This window comes from Pituophis catenifer, unplaced genomic scaffold (assembly GCF_029215685.1).
Source record: "Pituophis catenifer annectens isolate HBS135680 unplaced genomic scaffold, rPitCat1.0.hap2 SCAF_4, whole genome shotgun sequence".
NCBI lineage: Eukaryota > Metazoa > Chordata > Lepidosauria > Squamata > Colubridae > Pituophis > Pituophis catenifer.
Window position 1 is genome coordinate 57053912 of NW_027256884.1, and position 14014 is coordinate 57067925.

The 14014-nt window shown below is 37.9% G+C and overlaps 1 protein-coding gene across 1 annotated transcript in view; it reads left to right on the plus strand.

Annotated features, from left to right (window-relative positions):
* The window catches only part of POLA1 (DNA polymerase alpha 1, catalytic subunit), a 568283-nt gene that overhangs the window by 222420 nt on the left and 331849 nt on the right, over positions 1-14014 (plus strand). Inside the window, exons 27-28 of the mRNA XM_070943339.1 lie at positions 962-994; positions 1819-1911. Coding sequence (XP_070799440.1) covers positions 962-994; positions 1819-1911 — 126 coding nt within the window. The remainder of the gene's footprint in view (positions 1-961; positions 995-1818; positions 1912-14014) is intronic.

Genomic DNA, 14014 nt, shown 5'->3' on the forward strand with positions numbered 1-14014 from the left:
GGACAAGGTTGTAAATACTTTTTTCGGGGGGGGGGGGGGTTGCTAATTTTGAATGGTTGCTAATTGAAGTGTTGTAACTTGAGGAATACCTGTATTACATTATGAAAAGGGCCCCAAACAAAAAGTTTCCTAGTGACTAAACAGTTCCTTTTTCTTTATATTGTAACAAAAATTATGCAATTAACTGTCCCAAAGGTGCTTTTTCAAGAGGCAAGAGGTTTTTCTTCTTCTTTTCTTTTCTTTGAATACATTTCGGTTCTCATCCAAGAAGCTTCTTCAGCTCTGACTGGATGGTGGAGAATGGAAGGATTTATACTACTTGCAGACAGCTCGTCATTTGCATTCTTTCAGCGAATCGTTAAGGTCACCTGGAGGTTTATGTGTGTCTCAGGATCCCCTGTATGGTACAAATGGGTGTGGAGCCTCCTTGGAACTGTTGAAAGGACTGTGTTGTAGATTGGAGATAGATGATATTGTATCCGTCCCCCTCTGTTGAGAGAGACTATTCAATAAGGCTGTTCGAAAAATCATGACCTGGATGACTTGTATCTCCGTAGACATTTATGCAATTAACTGTAAGTCACTGGAAAATAAATATTTTGGAAGAAGTTTTTCTTTTATGGGTCATTCAGTGTTTGGTGATATTGCATACCAGTCACATACTGATAAACAATATCCTGCAGAAAGAAAAAATAATATTAATATATTGGTGATAATATACCATTTTAATTTGCGATGCATTCATTTTCATAAATACCTGGAAGATATGTAAGTTTTTCTCTTCTCTTTTTATTTTTTATTTCTTTTGTATAATCTGTAATTTTTGGCATGAATGTGTCAGATATGGAAACAATATTTTGTGTTTTTTAAATTCAAACATCTAAAGTTTATTTCCTGCTAGGTATGCCTTACATTCTGTACCCTATGCAGTAATTAATTATAATTTTTTTTTCTTTTCTAGATCTTAATGCATACTAAGGAGATGGTACAAAAGGTAATATAATTACATTTTCTTTAAATATAAATTCTTAAATAGCATAAATTAAAAGAATAGTCTAATATGAACTAAACACAAAGCATCTCTGGATATATAGTTTATAAATGTAATCCTTATTGATGAATTATAGCTTCTTGACCCTATAGTTCTATAAAGTAAATATGATCTAATCCAGTGATGGCTAACCTTTTTGGCACCGTGTGCCAAAACTGGAATGCGTACGTGCACGCCGGAAGGTGCCAGAGATGCAACTGGTCTAATCTCTCTGAAGACTGAATATCTATGGAGATTCTCAGTCATCCAAGTCATGGTTGTCCCAAAGATGTTTTTTTCAAGAGGTAACTGGATTTTCTGGTTTTTCTTTGAAGAGGTTTCGCTTCTCATCCAAGCTTCTCGGATGAGAAGCAAAACGTCTTCAAAGGAAAACCAGAAAATCCAGTTGCCTTCTGAAAAAAGCACCTTTGTGACTCTGAAGGCTGAGTTTCATTATTAAAGCTTATTTGTAATCTAATACCTGCATATTCAAATGTCTTATTGAAATAAACATTTTTTTCAGTTTCACTTATTCTTTTGCAGACTTGGAACACTTATTTTTTCTGGGATAGTTCAACAAATTGCAGCTGTTGGATCCAATAAAACTAGGGATCCTAAAGTCTAGTTAGAAAAGGTCAACATAGAACCAAACAGCCAGATTTTTTCAGTATCACACTCCAGTTTCTGCCTACTCTGAGCTTTTTTCAAATCAGAGATTTATAATAAATACAAGCATTTTTGGATACTATCTTAAGTAACTTCCTCTCTTTCTTTCTTCCATCCCTCAGATGAATTTGGAAGTGATTTATGGTGATACAGATTCCATCATGATAAATACAAACCTTACCAAACTGGAAGAAGTATTTAAACTGGGAAACAAGGTAAAATCTAGCACTGCAAACTTTCTAAGTGATTTATATGAAAGTGCTTCTGTGTATCAACTATATTACCAGTTTTTCTGAAAATATTATGGACTGGCATCAGCCTATGGATATCTTTCTGGACTTTGCATAGGGATGAGCAAGGTATTATTATGGTCTGTCGCACAGTCAGCCAAATATTCAGACTGGATTTTTCTCTATGTTGATTATTATTATGGTTCATCACACAGTCAACCAGAGGTTTAGACTGGATTTGGCATTTTTATCCATCTATCAAGTCTTCCTAAGGACCTGGGATAGGCAGAAGTAGATGTTTGAGGGTGTTGCAGATATTGTCGCAGGATGTAAGCTGTTGTTTTCACTGTATATTTGCAATGGGTAAAAACCTTTCCTGCTGCCCTTGATTGCTCAGCCAGATGTCCAGGAATTTCAACACCTAGTGTGGTCCTTGTTGACTGGGCAATGATTGAGCCAGTATGGGGTTTCTGTAATTTAGATCTCATCATATTTTTTATGGGAGAGATATTCTTTGTCTGACTCCTGATGAGACCTATTGTTAGGGTGTGTGTAAAAAGTATTTGTTGCTTGTGCAACGAGCAGAGCAGAAACACACAGGGAAGGAGATAAACGTGTAGCTCGTGTGAGAAAAATACTTTATATACAAGATAAGAAGCAGTTTCGTTGTAAGTAAAACAGTCCAAGGTCATAAACAGTAATATCAGTCCAGTAAGTATCTTCCCTTACCAAAGCAAACAGACTTTAGTAACTCTCGGTATACAATACCATATAACAATCCAGTCTAACACCAATCAGCAGAAGACTCAGGAAGCAACAGGATCATTCAGGAACACTCAGGAAGAAGGAACGCTTCTCTGCGCTGCTTATTTATGCACTGTAGCCTAATTACAGGGTTCAGCAAACCCTGATTACGTGGCTCAGTTGTTTCTTAAAGAAACAGATATATTGCCTGACCAACAAGTTAGGAGTAAGCTACAAGCTGAACCTAACATTCTCCCCATTGGGCAGGACAATATACACAATAGATACAGAAACAAAAATACACATCCAAATCATACATTGTACAGTGGTATCAGTTACATTTCAGATTCTTAATCCAAATCTTTCACAACAATTGGTGTGTTTAATGGCACCTTGCGCTTTGGTAAAATTATTGGCAATATTGTCCTCTGATGCGCAATATTCCAATGTAATCATGTTATGCTTAACACATTGCCGAACATTCAGATAACGTATATCAGTGTATTTAGTCCTTGTCTTTACAGCAAAATTCGTTGCCATTTTAATGGCTGCCTGGTTATCTTCATAAACCGTAATAGGATAGTCCATTTTGAATCCAATATCTTCCATCAACTGTTTATAATAAATCAGTTCAGTACATGTAAGTGATAGACAAGAAAACTCCGCTTCCATGGTAGACAAACTGATGTGTTTCTGGCGAATTGATCTCCATCCAATCAGGCAGTTATCCAACATGATTGCTATTCCAGACGTAGATTTTCTGGCAAAACTGGCATCAGCATATGCCTTTAACACCATATTGGCGTTTGGTTCTAAATACATAGCAAAATGTAACGTTCTTTTAAGATATCTAAGAATACGTTTTGCAGCTTGCCAATGCCTATCAGTAGGCTCTGAACTATATTGTGCTAGTTGATTAACACTAAAAGCTATATCAGGCCGTGTCCAGTTACTCAAATATGACAAACTGCCTATTAATGATTGATACAGTTCTTTACTGAACTGTGGACTCTGCAAACTATCCTGTTGGAATTCCTGTGTCATAGGAGTCTTGGCAGGTTTACATAATTCCATCCCATATTTTTTCAACAATTTGCAGATTTTATTAGATTGTGAAATTTTAAATCCTCTAGATGTTTTTAGGATATCCAGACCTAGATAATGCCGTATATGTCCTAGATTTCTAAGTTTAAATTTTGTTTGCAACTGACCGATAATCTCTCTGGCCTCAGCGTCAGTTCTGGTAATTATGGCAATGTCGTCTGTAAAGAGTAATAAGAATGAAACACATCCATCCTGTTCTTTTTTAAACAGACATTTATCTGCTACGCCCTCATAGAACCCAATGTTATGTAATTCCTGCATTATACATTGGTTCCACTCGTAACCTGATTGCCTTAAACCATATAGGCTTTTTTGTAGCCTCCAACACTCAGTGCTATCCTGTGTATCATAACCAGGAGGTTTCTTCATATATGTTGTATGCCTCAACGGAGCGTTCAAGTAAGCTGTCTCGACATCTATATGAGTAATAGAGCATTTATTTCTAGCTGCCCAAACCAGCATCGTTCTCAAAGTGCTCGCTCGTAAACTTGGAGCAAAAACCTCATCATAGTCTCTATCTGTCTGTGAGAACCCTTGTGCAACAAGCCGAGCTTTATGGGTTACTACCCCATCTACACTTTTCTTTACCTTGTAGACCCACCTACAGCCTATAAGTTTCTCATTTGGTGGTATTCTTACAACTTCATAGACACCAAGCCTCTTCAATGAATCAATATCTCTATCCATTGCCTCTTGCCAGGCTTTTTGCTCCTTTTCTGGATATAATTTTATATCATGATAACTGGATGGTTCGATATCTACTTGGCAAACCACTGTGGCTTTATAGCGATCTGGTGGATGCCGGTCCCTGGAAGATCGTCTAGGCATAACAGGACTAACATCAGGTATATTGGGTTCATCCTCCCCTAACCCTAATTCCTGTTCCTGTTCTTCAACCTTAATAGATGGTTTATCATCCATCTCAGATGAACTATCATCAGGAATATGGTCTATCTTAACATCCACATCTGTAAAACCATAGTCTGCTTTTTCTAACCTGTCCCAGCCTTCATGTTCTAGGAATTTAGCACTAGCGCTACACAAAACTTTTGTTGTTCCTTTTTCCCAGAACCTATAGGACCTATGGTTAGCCTCATAACCAACAAAAATCATTTTCTTTGCTCTCTGTTGGTCCTTCCTTCTCTGACTAACCGGTATATGCACCCAGGCTGGTGCACCAAAAGTATGTATATAACTTAAATCAGGCTTCCTCCGGTGCCATAAAGTAAAAGGTATTTTTCCTGTAGAGGAGTGCACCACATTATTTAAAATATGATTGGCACATAGTATTGCTTCTCCCCACAATTTATCAGGTAAACAAGCATCAGCCAGCATAGTCCTAGTCATAGCTTGTAGGGTCTGGCCTCTTCGTTCTATATATGCATTATGTTCCGGCCGAAAAGGGGCAGAACGTTTATGCTGTATCCCAGCATCCTTCAAAAACTTAGCCAACTGATGGTTAGTAAACTCAGTTCCATTGTCAGTAACAATGCATTTCACCTTAAACCTCTGCTTCCTTTCTACAAAACGAAGCCAGTTTGTGATACATTGGAACGTATCACTTTTGGACTTCATAAGGTAGCAAAAACCATATCTGGTAAAGTGATCAACTATACTTAAAATATAGCATGCTCCCCCTAAACTGGGTTTCTTTGGCCCTATTAAGTCTAAAAAGACTACCTCCAAAGGTTTAGTTGTTTTAAACCCATTGCAGCGGTTTGCAGGTGTAACTTTACTTTTATGCTGGTTACAAGCATTACAGTTCAGGTATTTGCTGCAAGCCCTTAACTTAATGCCTTTAGACTGCTTAACAGTCGAATGCAACAACCTGAAATTCAGATGACCAAGCCTTCTATGTAGTAAATGTATGCATTCATCATGCGGCTTTACATTTCCAAATTTAGCTTTTGACTGAACTAACAGTAATGACTTATCCCTAATAACAAATAAGTCGTTTTCTAATTCTGCAGTAACTACAGTGCCTTCACATTCCAGCAAACATTTGTTGTTTTTAAAAGTTACTGTAAACCCAGAATGTAGTAATGACTTTACAGATAAAAGGTTATATTTCAAACTAGGGATATAAAGCATGGGTAAAGGGTGCTTACTAATAGAACATTGAACAAGTCCCTCCCTAGCTACAGTCACATTCCAGCCATTAGCTAATTTGACCTTTTTAGTACTTTTCTTCATGTTTAGAAACAGTTTTCTGTTTTTTGTTATGGATTGAGAGGCACCGCTATCAATCACCCACCAATCATCTTTTATATTATTAGATGAACTGGTTGCTAAATTACACCCTTTCCTGGGTTTAGAAGAGTTTCTAGCAGACACTTCCTTATTTTTACAATATTTTGCAATGTGCCCCTTAGCCCCACATGCATAACAGCGTTTAACAATATTGACATTCTCATATACAGCTTCCACTTTTGGTTGCTGTTGCATCCTTAACTGGTCTCGTTCTTGCCTACGTTTGGCCTCATCCAGTAACCTACCAGTTATACTGGCCAATGTTAGTTCATCTCTAGACAGTACTTCTAATGATGAAACAAAAGAGTCATAACTGTCATCCAACGATGAAAGAATAATATAAACTTGCTGCAGTTCAGTAAACACAAGGTCTTTCTCATGTAGCTCCTGGAAAAGCCCTGTCATGGAGTCCAGGTGAGCCATCATGTCTCCTCCTTTCTGAAGATGTAAGCGAAATAATTTCCGTGTCAGGTAGATATGGACACCCACAGAGTCACGAACGTAGAGCTTCTTTAGCTTTGTCCAACACCTCGCAGCAGACTCTTCACCCCGGAAATGGACAAATTGCTGGTCTCCCAGTGTCAGGCCAATGATGCATAAAGCACACTCGTCCCTGTGAAACTTCGCTATCTTTTTGGCATCTTCTTCGTCAGCAGCATTCAATGCAGTTATGTCCGGTGGATTATTAACCATGTCCCACAGTCCTTCTTTTCGCAAAAGTAGACAGCATTTTGTGGACCAGGTAACATAGTTTGTACCATCCAACCGGGTTATGGTAGAATAACTTGTACCTTGCTCAAAAGCCATCATCTTGACTACTACACCCACTGCCTGCACTTCTCACTTCCACAAAAACAAATTAAAGAGCCCTGGAACGTTCTGGGCCCATAACCAATGTTAGGGTGTGTGTAAAAAGTATTTGTTGCTTGTGCAACGAGCAGAGCAGAAACACACAGGGAAGGAGATAAACGTGTAGCTCGTGTGAGAAAAATACTTTATATACAAGATAAGAAGCAGTTTCGGTGTAAGTAAAACAGTCCAAGGTCATAAACAGTAATATCAGTCCAGTAAGTATCTTCCCTTACCAAAGCAAACAGACTTTAGTAACTCTCGGTATACAATACCATATAACAATCCAGTCTAACACCAATCAGCAGAAGACGCAGGAAGCAACAGGATCATTCAGGAACACTCAGGAAGAAGGAACGCTTCTCTGCGCTGCTTATTTATGCACTGTAGCCTAATTACAGGGTTCAGCAAACCCTGATTACGTGGCTCAGTTGTTTCTTAAAGAAACAGATATATTGCCTGACCAACAAGTTAGGAGTAAGCTACAAGCTGAACCTAACACCTATCCATTATAGTTGAATCTCTGGCAAAGCTCTAATCTTCTTCAGAGCACACCCTCCTCACTACCATGTCAAAGTAATGCTTTACAAGGGGGATTGTTTGTCGCACAGTCAGCCAGATGTTCAGATGGATTTGGCATTTTTGTCTGCCCACTGAGTCCTTCCGAAGGACTTGGGATAGGCAGATGTGGATGTTTGATGTTGTTAGAAATATCTTTGCAGGATATGTGCAGTTCAGAATAAAACAGCTTTTTGAGTGATGATGAATTTGTCAATGTGAATGGTGTTCAAATGGTGCTCCAATTATTTTGGGATTGCACCCAAAGCATTTATGACTTTTGGTATTTGCAAGTCTTTGTATCTTGTTATCTTCCCTAGTTCTTTCACTTCTATTCTGCTGTCTCCAGTACTGCCAGGTCCATTATCCAGACTGTCCTATTGATAATTGTTAAGTTTTGTGGTGTTTAGGGATGTTTTGTATGGCAGGTCTGTTTGAATTCTAAAGGCACAGAGCACTTTAGCTTCTTTATTTTCTATGACTTTCTCTATTTTATGGTCCCAGCAGTTCTTGCTTGCAGACAAAAGGTGTTTTTTGCAGATCTTCCAATGCACCATTATTACTACTTTGTCATGCCTTTGTTTATAGTCAGTCTGTGCAATCTTCTTGCAGCAGTTAGTCAGGTTGGTCCACTGTTTCTTCAGCTTCTTTGCATAGGTGGCTCTTGCTATCTGTTACTGTCTTCTCAATTCTGGCTTTGTATCCATTTGTTCTTAAGGCTTGGTCTTGTGCAGCCAAAATTAGACCCTCTGTCTCTTTCTTTAACTTTCCTCCTTTTAACTATTGCCAGGTCTTCTTACAATCTGCTTTCCTGCTCTTTTATGTACTGGCCATGTAATGCTTTGTCTTCCTGTGCCTCCTTTCTGTTCTTCATTTGGCCTTTCTTATAGGCCAATTTGATTTCTCAGCAAGCCTTTGTGCTGAGTACTACTAGGCCTTTATTATTATTATTAAATTTATTTGCTGCCTATCTTGCCATAGACTACCTACTGGAACATTTATATTCCTTTTTAGCATCTAAAAGAAAATATTTCATTGAGAATTAGTGATTTGTCAGTAAAGTTTGGCGATGTGAGTTTGAAGGTGCTTCCAGGAGAGGGAAGGTTGCAAACTGCTGCTTCCTATTGAGAGGACTCCCTCTTGTTTTGGAGGCTGGATGAAAGAGGTCCGTGTTGTTTTGTGTCTCAGCAACTGAAATCCAAGCCTGCATGGAGTCCAAAATCCTTCCCTCAACATCTCTTTTCTTTTTTCTTCTTCTTTTTTATAATTTTTTAATAGTTTTTTTCTTTAAAATCCATAAGTGCTTGGTGAACAGTGTACTATCTGGGTTAATATACTTTATACACAATACTACTACTACTAATATTTAAATATTCATAATCTTTCAACTTCTAACATTTGTGTATACATAGTAGTTATAATGTAATCCATTCTATATCAGTATACATAATACTATTTTCCCAATTTCTAACTTCTACCTCTTTTTTCTACCTCTTAATAAAATAACCACCATATGAAGAAGTATTTTATATCTATCCACCATCTCTTGCCCTTTTTAGAATTTCATCTCTTACTGACTTTTTGGTAAATCTTTCATGCTTCTCCCTTGGGATCTTGTAACTCCTTACATCGTATTTATTTAATCTAAATATTTCATCTGCCACAACACCTATCTCTTGCTGTTGGATCTCTAGAGCACCCATCCGTAATTCTTTCATCATTTTGGGAGATCTTTCTCTTTATTCTCTTCTATATTTTGAACTCTTAAAGAGTAATCTATCTGTTCTGTTTTAAGAATTATTACTATCTCTTCCATATCTTTATCTGCTTGTATCATTTTTAGAATTGATACAAGAAAGAATTGATATTCTTTCCTCAGCTCCTTCTGGTTTCTTCTCTATTTTCTGAATTTTTTGTTCATCTTTTATTGCCATTTGCTGGAGGTTTTCTAGTCTCACATCTGTATCCTGCATCAGTTCCATCATCTCCCTATGATTCCTTGTCATATCTTTCTGAATACATTGAAGCATCAATAATATTTCTTTATGAACTGTATTTGTTTTCCCCTGTTGAAACATTGTGTAATAATTTAATAGGCTAATAGTTGCTCAATATTCCACCCAGGTTCCAATATCCCAATTGCCCAGAAACACCAAAAATGTCAGTATTAATAAAATTCACACAGTCCTGGGAGTGTTACTCAAAATCCTCTAAATTTATAGTCCTTAAAATTTTCCAATTTGCACCCTCTAAATTTTTCAAATTTTTAAGTCTTGTTTAATTTTTCTTCTTTCTTTTTTCGCCTCGTAGAATGTTCTATCAAATAGTATTAATAATCCAGATTGGCCCACCAGATTTCCCCAAATGTCTAATTCTGTTTAATCCACAGAATCAAGTATTCAATTTCAAGGATATTTCTTGTTAATTATAGTCCACCTTGCCTTAGAAATCTTCAAAAGGCTCACTAAATACTTTGAAGCAGCCAAAACGCCAGTAGATATGGAACCAAAATAAAAAGGCCTTCCAGGTGAGGTTTGCCTTTCACTATTTCCTTTCTTCTCCTCTTTGTTTTTCTTGTGTTATCAATTAATCCTCATTTGCCAAGGTCATTTCCCCACTGTGTACTATTACAATATCTTCTTTCACCAGTCGGTGGCACCCCTGCTCTAAATTCCAGCATTAAACAAAGCAAAGTTGGAACAGCTGTTAAAAAGATTGAGGAAAAAATAATAAAAAACCAAAATTCCTTTTTCTTTATACGATTTCTTCCAATAATCAAACAGAGTTATCCGCAAATTAAGTCACTTTTCATTCTACTACAAGTTCCAGTCCGGGCTTCTATATTTTAAAGCTTCATAGTCTTCCATTAAAAGTTTATTTCACTTTTGGGTCTATAATCTTTCTCCGTCTGTTAAATCGCCACTTTCTTAGCATTTTGGAGAGGTTTTTTTTAAAAGAATTCTTTTATTTGTGCTTAAATCTCTAGTATAGAAGTTGAAAATTGTCTTACCTAGTTTCAATCCTCTGTTCACAAACCGCTCCAGCTCATAATCTTCTTGTCCCGGTTGTCACAGCTTTGGTCTTGCCATAATGGCTGTCGTCTCTGCTGCCGATCAGGAGGGTTTCTTTGGATCAAGCAAGGAAATTGCTGTTTCCTCGCAATCTACGAAGCGTCCCTCCTTTCTTCACCATCCCTCCACGATGGCTTTGACCCCATAGGGTCTCCTGGCAAGCAGGTATCGGCTGGGTTTTGCACTGCTCCACACCTCCGCTATCCCATATCCGTCCCGCTGTGATGCCAACTGGTGAATCCCATCAACATCTTTATGGAGGGCTCTGTATCAATGGAGCTGGAAAGATTCCCCTTGTTGCAACTATAGTGCTGATATGCAAACTATTAAACATGTTGTGTAAGACTGCCCACAGTGCATTCTCTGATTCCTTAGAACAGTGGTTCTCAACCTTCCTAATGCCGCGACCCTTTAATACAGTTCCTCATGTTGTGGTGACCCAACCAGGGGTGGGTTCTAATTTTTTTTTACTACCGGTTCTGTGGGCGTGGCTTATTTTGTGGGCGTGGCTTGGAGGTCATGTGACTGGGTGGGCATGCCTAGCTGGTCATGTGACCGGGTGGCCATGGCTATGTGTATAGGGACTACTCAGAGGGCTGAAAAAAGTCATTTCTGACAGGTCCTCGCACTTTTGACCGGTCTTTGCACTTATGACTGGTCATCATTTATGCCCATTGTAGTATTCTTAACAACCGTGTCACTCATTTCACAACTGCTTCTCTTCACCATGGTGACAAGATAGGGCAAAAACGTAAAATGTGAGGACAGTCGTAAGTTCAAGGACTGGTCAAAAGTGTGAGGACCAGTCAGAAATAACTTTTTCAGTCCTCTGAGTAGTCCATATGCATAAAAGGATACAGCAATAGAGAGGGATGAAGGAAGGGAAGGGAAATTAGAGTAGGAGTGAGGGTAAGAGAGGGAGGAAGAGAGGAGGAGAAGGAGAAAGGAAGAGGAAGTAGGGAGGAGAAGAAGAGGGAAGAAAGGAAAGAAAAGAGAGAGGTGGTAGGTTTGAGGAGAAAGATTGCTGTACAATAAAAAAGATGAAAGGGAAGAAAGCCAATCCCAAACAAATATAAAGATATTAAGATAAAGAATGAATTGTTAAACTTTAAAGAATAGAAGAGAACAAATATGAATAAATAACAATAATTAGAAACACACATACAAACATACAATGTATTTTCTTTGAACAGAGTATTTGGCCGGTTCACAAATTTAAACAGTGTTTAGTCATTTCAATTAAATTTACAATTTCTATATTTCCTTTTTGCCATATTTATTCCTCATCTATTTTTGTAAAAAACCAATATTACCCTTCATCCTCATTTCTAATCTTAATCAAATTCAATTTTTCCCTTCTATTCTATATTATACCCCTTCCCATTGTCATCTATTTTTATATCCATCCTCACATTGGTTAATTATGTAATATTACAGTTGTTTAATATAAATTCAACACTTTAATATAAATCAATTAGTTTATATAACTAATTATTTAGTTATATAATTAATTATATTAGTTAATTATTAGTTATATACTACCTTTTTTGTATCTTAATCAATATGAACATGAATATTCCAATTATTTCCATGCAATCCAATTTCTTACAAATCAATTAATTATATTTACCAATAATAATAAACCAAATAATTTCCCCCATATATTCCTCCAAACCACAACTTAACCATTTCTGCTTTCAACACAATATACAATAGTATCTCAATTATTACAATTCCCTAGTTATATAGAGCTTTTTTTCTTTTGTGTTTTAAAATCTTGAACTCTCCTCTTTTCCCCTAAATTTCCCATTGTTTGCACCTACCTTTTTTGGTGAGGAAAAAGAAAAGAAATCTGCCTGCCTAATTTTCCAACGTTGCAGCAACAGCAAAGCCAGTAGCCTGCTTTACTTTCAGTTTTGTTTTTCAGCGTAGCTAGGGGGAAAAAATCAGCACTCTTTGCAAGCAAGCAGCAGAGCCCTGAGCAAAACAGCTGAGAGCAAATCAGCTGAGAGTCGGGAGCTGATCTAATCAAGGGCTAATTAGCCTATACTGAAGCTCCGCGGGCCAATAAAATTGCAAAAAAACACCGAACCATTTGTTAAATTGCTGGCTCGCCCGCCCCTCGCCCACCACTATTTATTGGCAATAAATAGTGGTGCGGAGGGGCGGGGCAAGCCAGCAATTTAACAAACGGTTCCGCCGAACCCCCTAGAACTGGCAGAATCCCACCACTGGCTATAGAGCGGCCCTTTGAAGCCCCGCGGCAAGAATTTAAAGAGTTTTTTTTCCTCTAGCCATCAGATGGGACTCAGGAGGCAGCAACAGATTGGGAGTGGGCGGGGTAAGCGAACGGCCGGCGATCCAACAGAGCAGAGAGTGAGGGTGAGTGAAGGCGTGGGGGGGGGGCGAGAGAGGGCTTTGGCGACCCCTGGAAAATGGCCGTTTGACCCCCAAAGGGGTCGCGACCCCCAGGTTGAGAACCGCTGCCTTAGAAAATCTGCATAAAACAATGCCAGAGGTAATTGCCTGGATAACTGAATTGGACATCCAGTTATGAGGTCACTATTGCATTTCCATAGAAGTTTTGTATATAACTATGTGTGTATATGTATACTTACCTTTATTATGTGGTCATCATACACTAAATAAACTTGGTTGCTTCACTCAATGATCAAAACTGATCATAATTGTGACCACTAACTATTCACATTATCACATTTTTTATGCATTGTAGCCAGACTGGACAATTATTTTTCATTATGAATATTTTTGCTCACTAATTGCTTAAGTAGGGCAGAGATAAACATCTCTAAGGGAAATTGCCAACTTTTGTGTGACTAATTACTGTAAGAGGGTTTTAGGTTTAGCACTAGAAATGTTTACTGGTCAGGTTATTCCTATTTGGACACCATTCATTCTTTTTATTAATGGTTCAGGTTTCATTAGATAAGATTTTATTTTGGTTTTATCTTATTGCCAATGGTACTGCCTCTTTTCATAAATACTTTCTCCTTCCCTTTAACAAACATATTTAAAAGTAGCTGAAGCTAAATGATCTGGCTTTTCCCTGGCAATATATCTGCAAAGCATGCATATTCAAATAATTGCTGTGAAGATCCCTTTGTAGAAGACTTTTACAAGTTCTTATTTCTCTTCGTCAGGGGTGAAATCTAAAAATTTCCCCTACCGGTTCTGTGGGCATGGTTTAATTGGTGGGCGTGGCTTGGTGGTCACGTGACCAGGTGGGCGTGGCCAATAATAATAAATAATAAAAATAATAAACAAAGTACACAAAACAATAAGAGGTACCAAAAACCAACTTTTACACTTTACACACACACACACACACACCAGAACACAACACAACTAACACACACAGAATGTAAAAGCAGCTGCACTTGGCCCAAAATCAGGAACCTCACACAGCCACAAAAAGCTCAAAAACCAACTTTTACACTTTACACACGCATAACACAACTGACTCACACACAATGTAAAAGCAGCTGCACTTC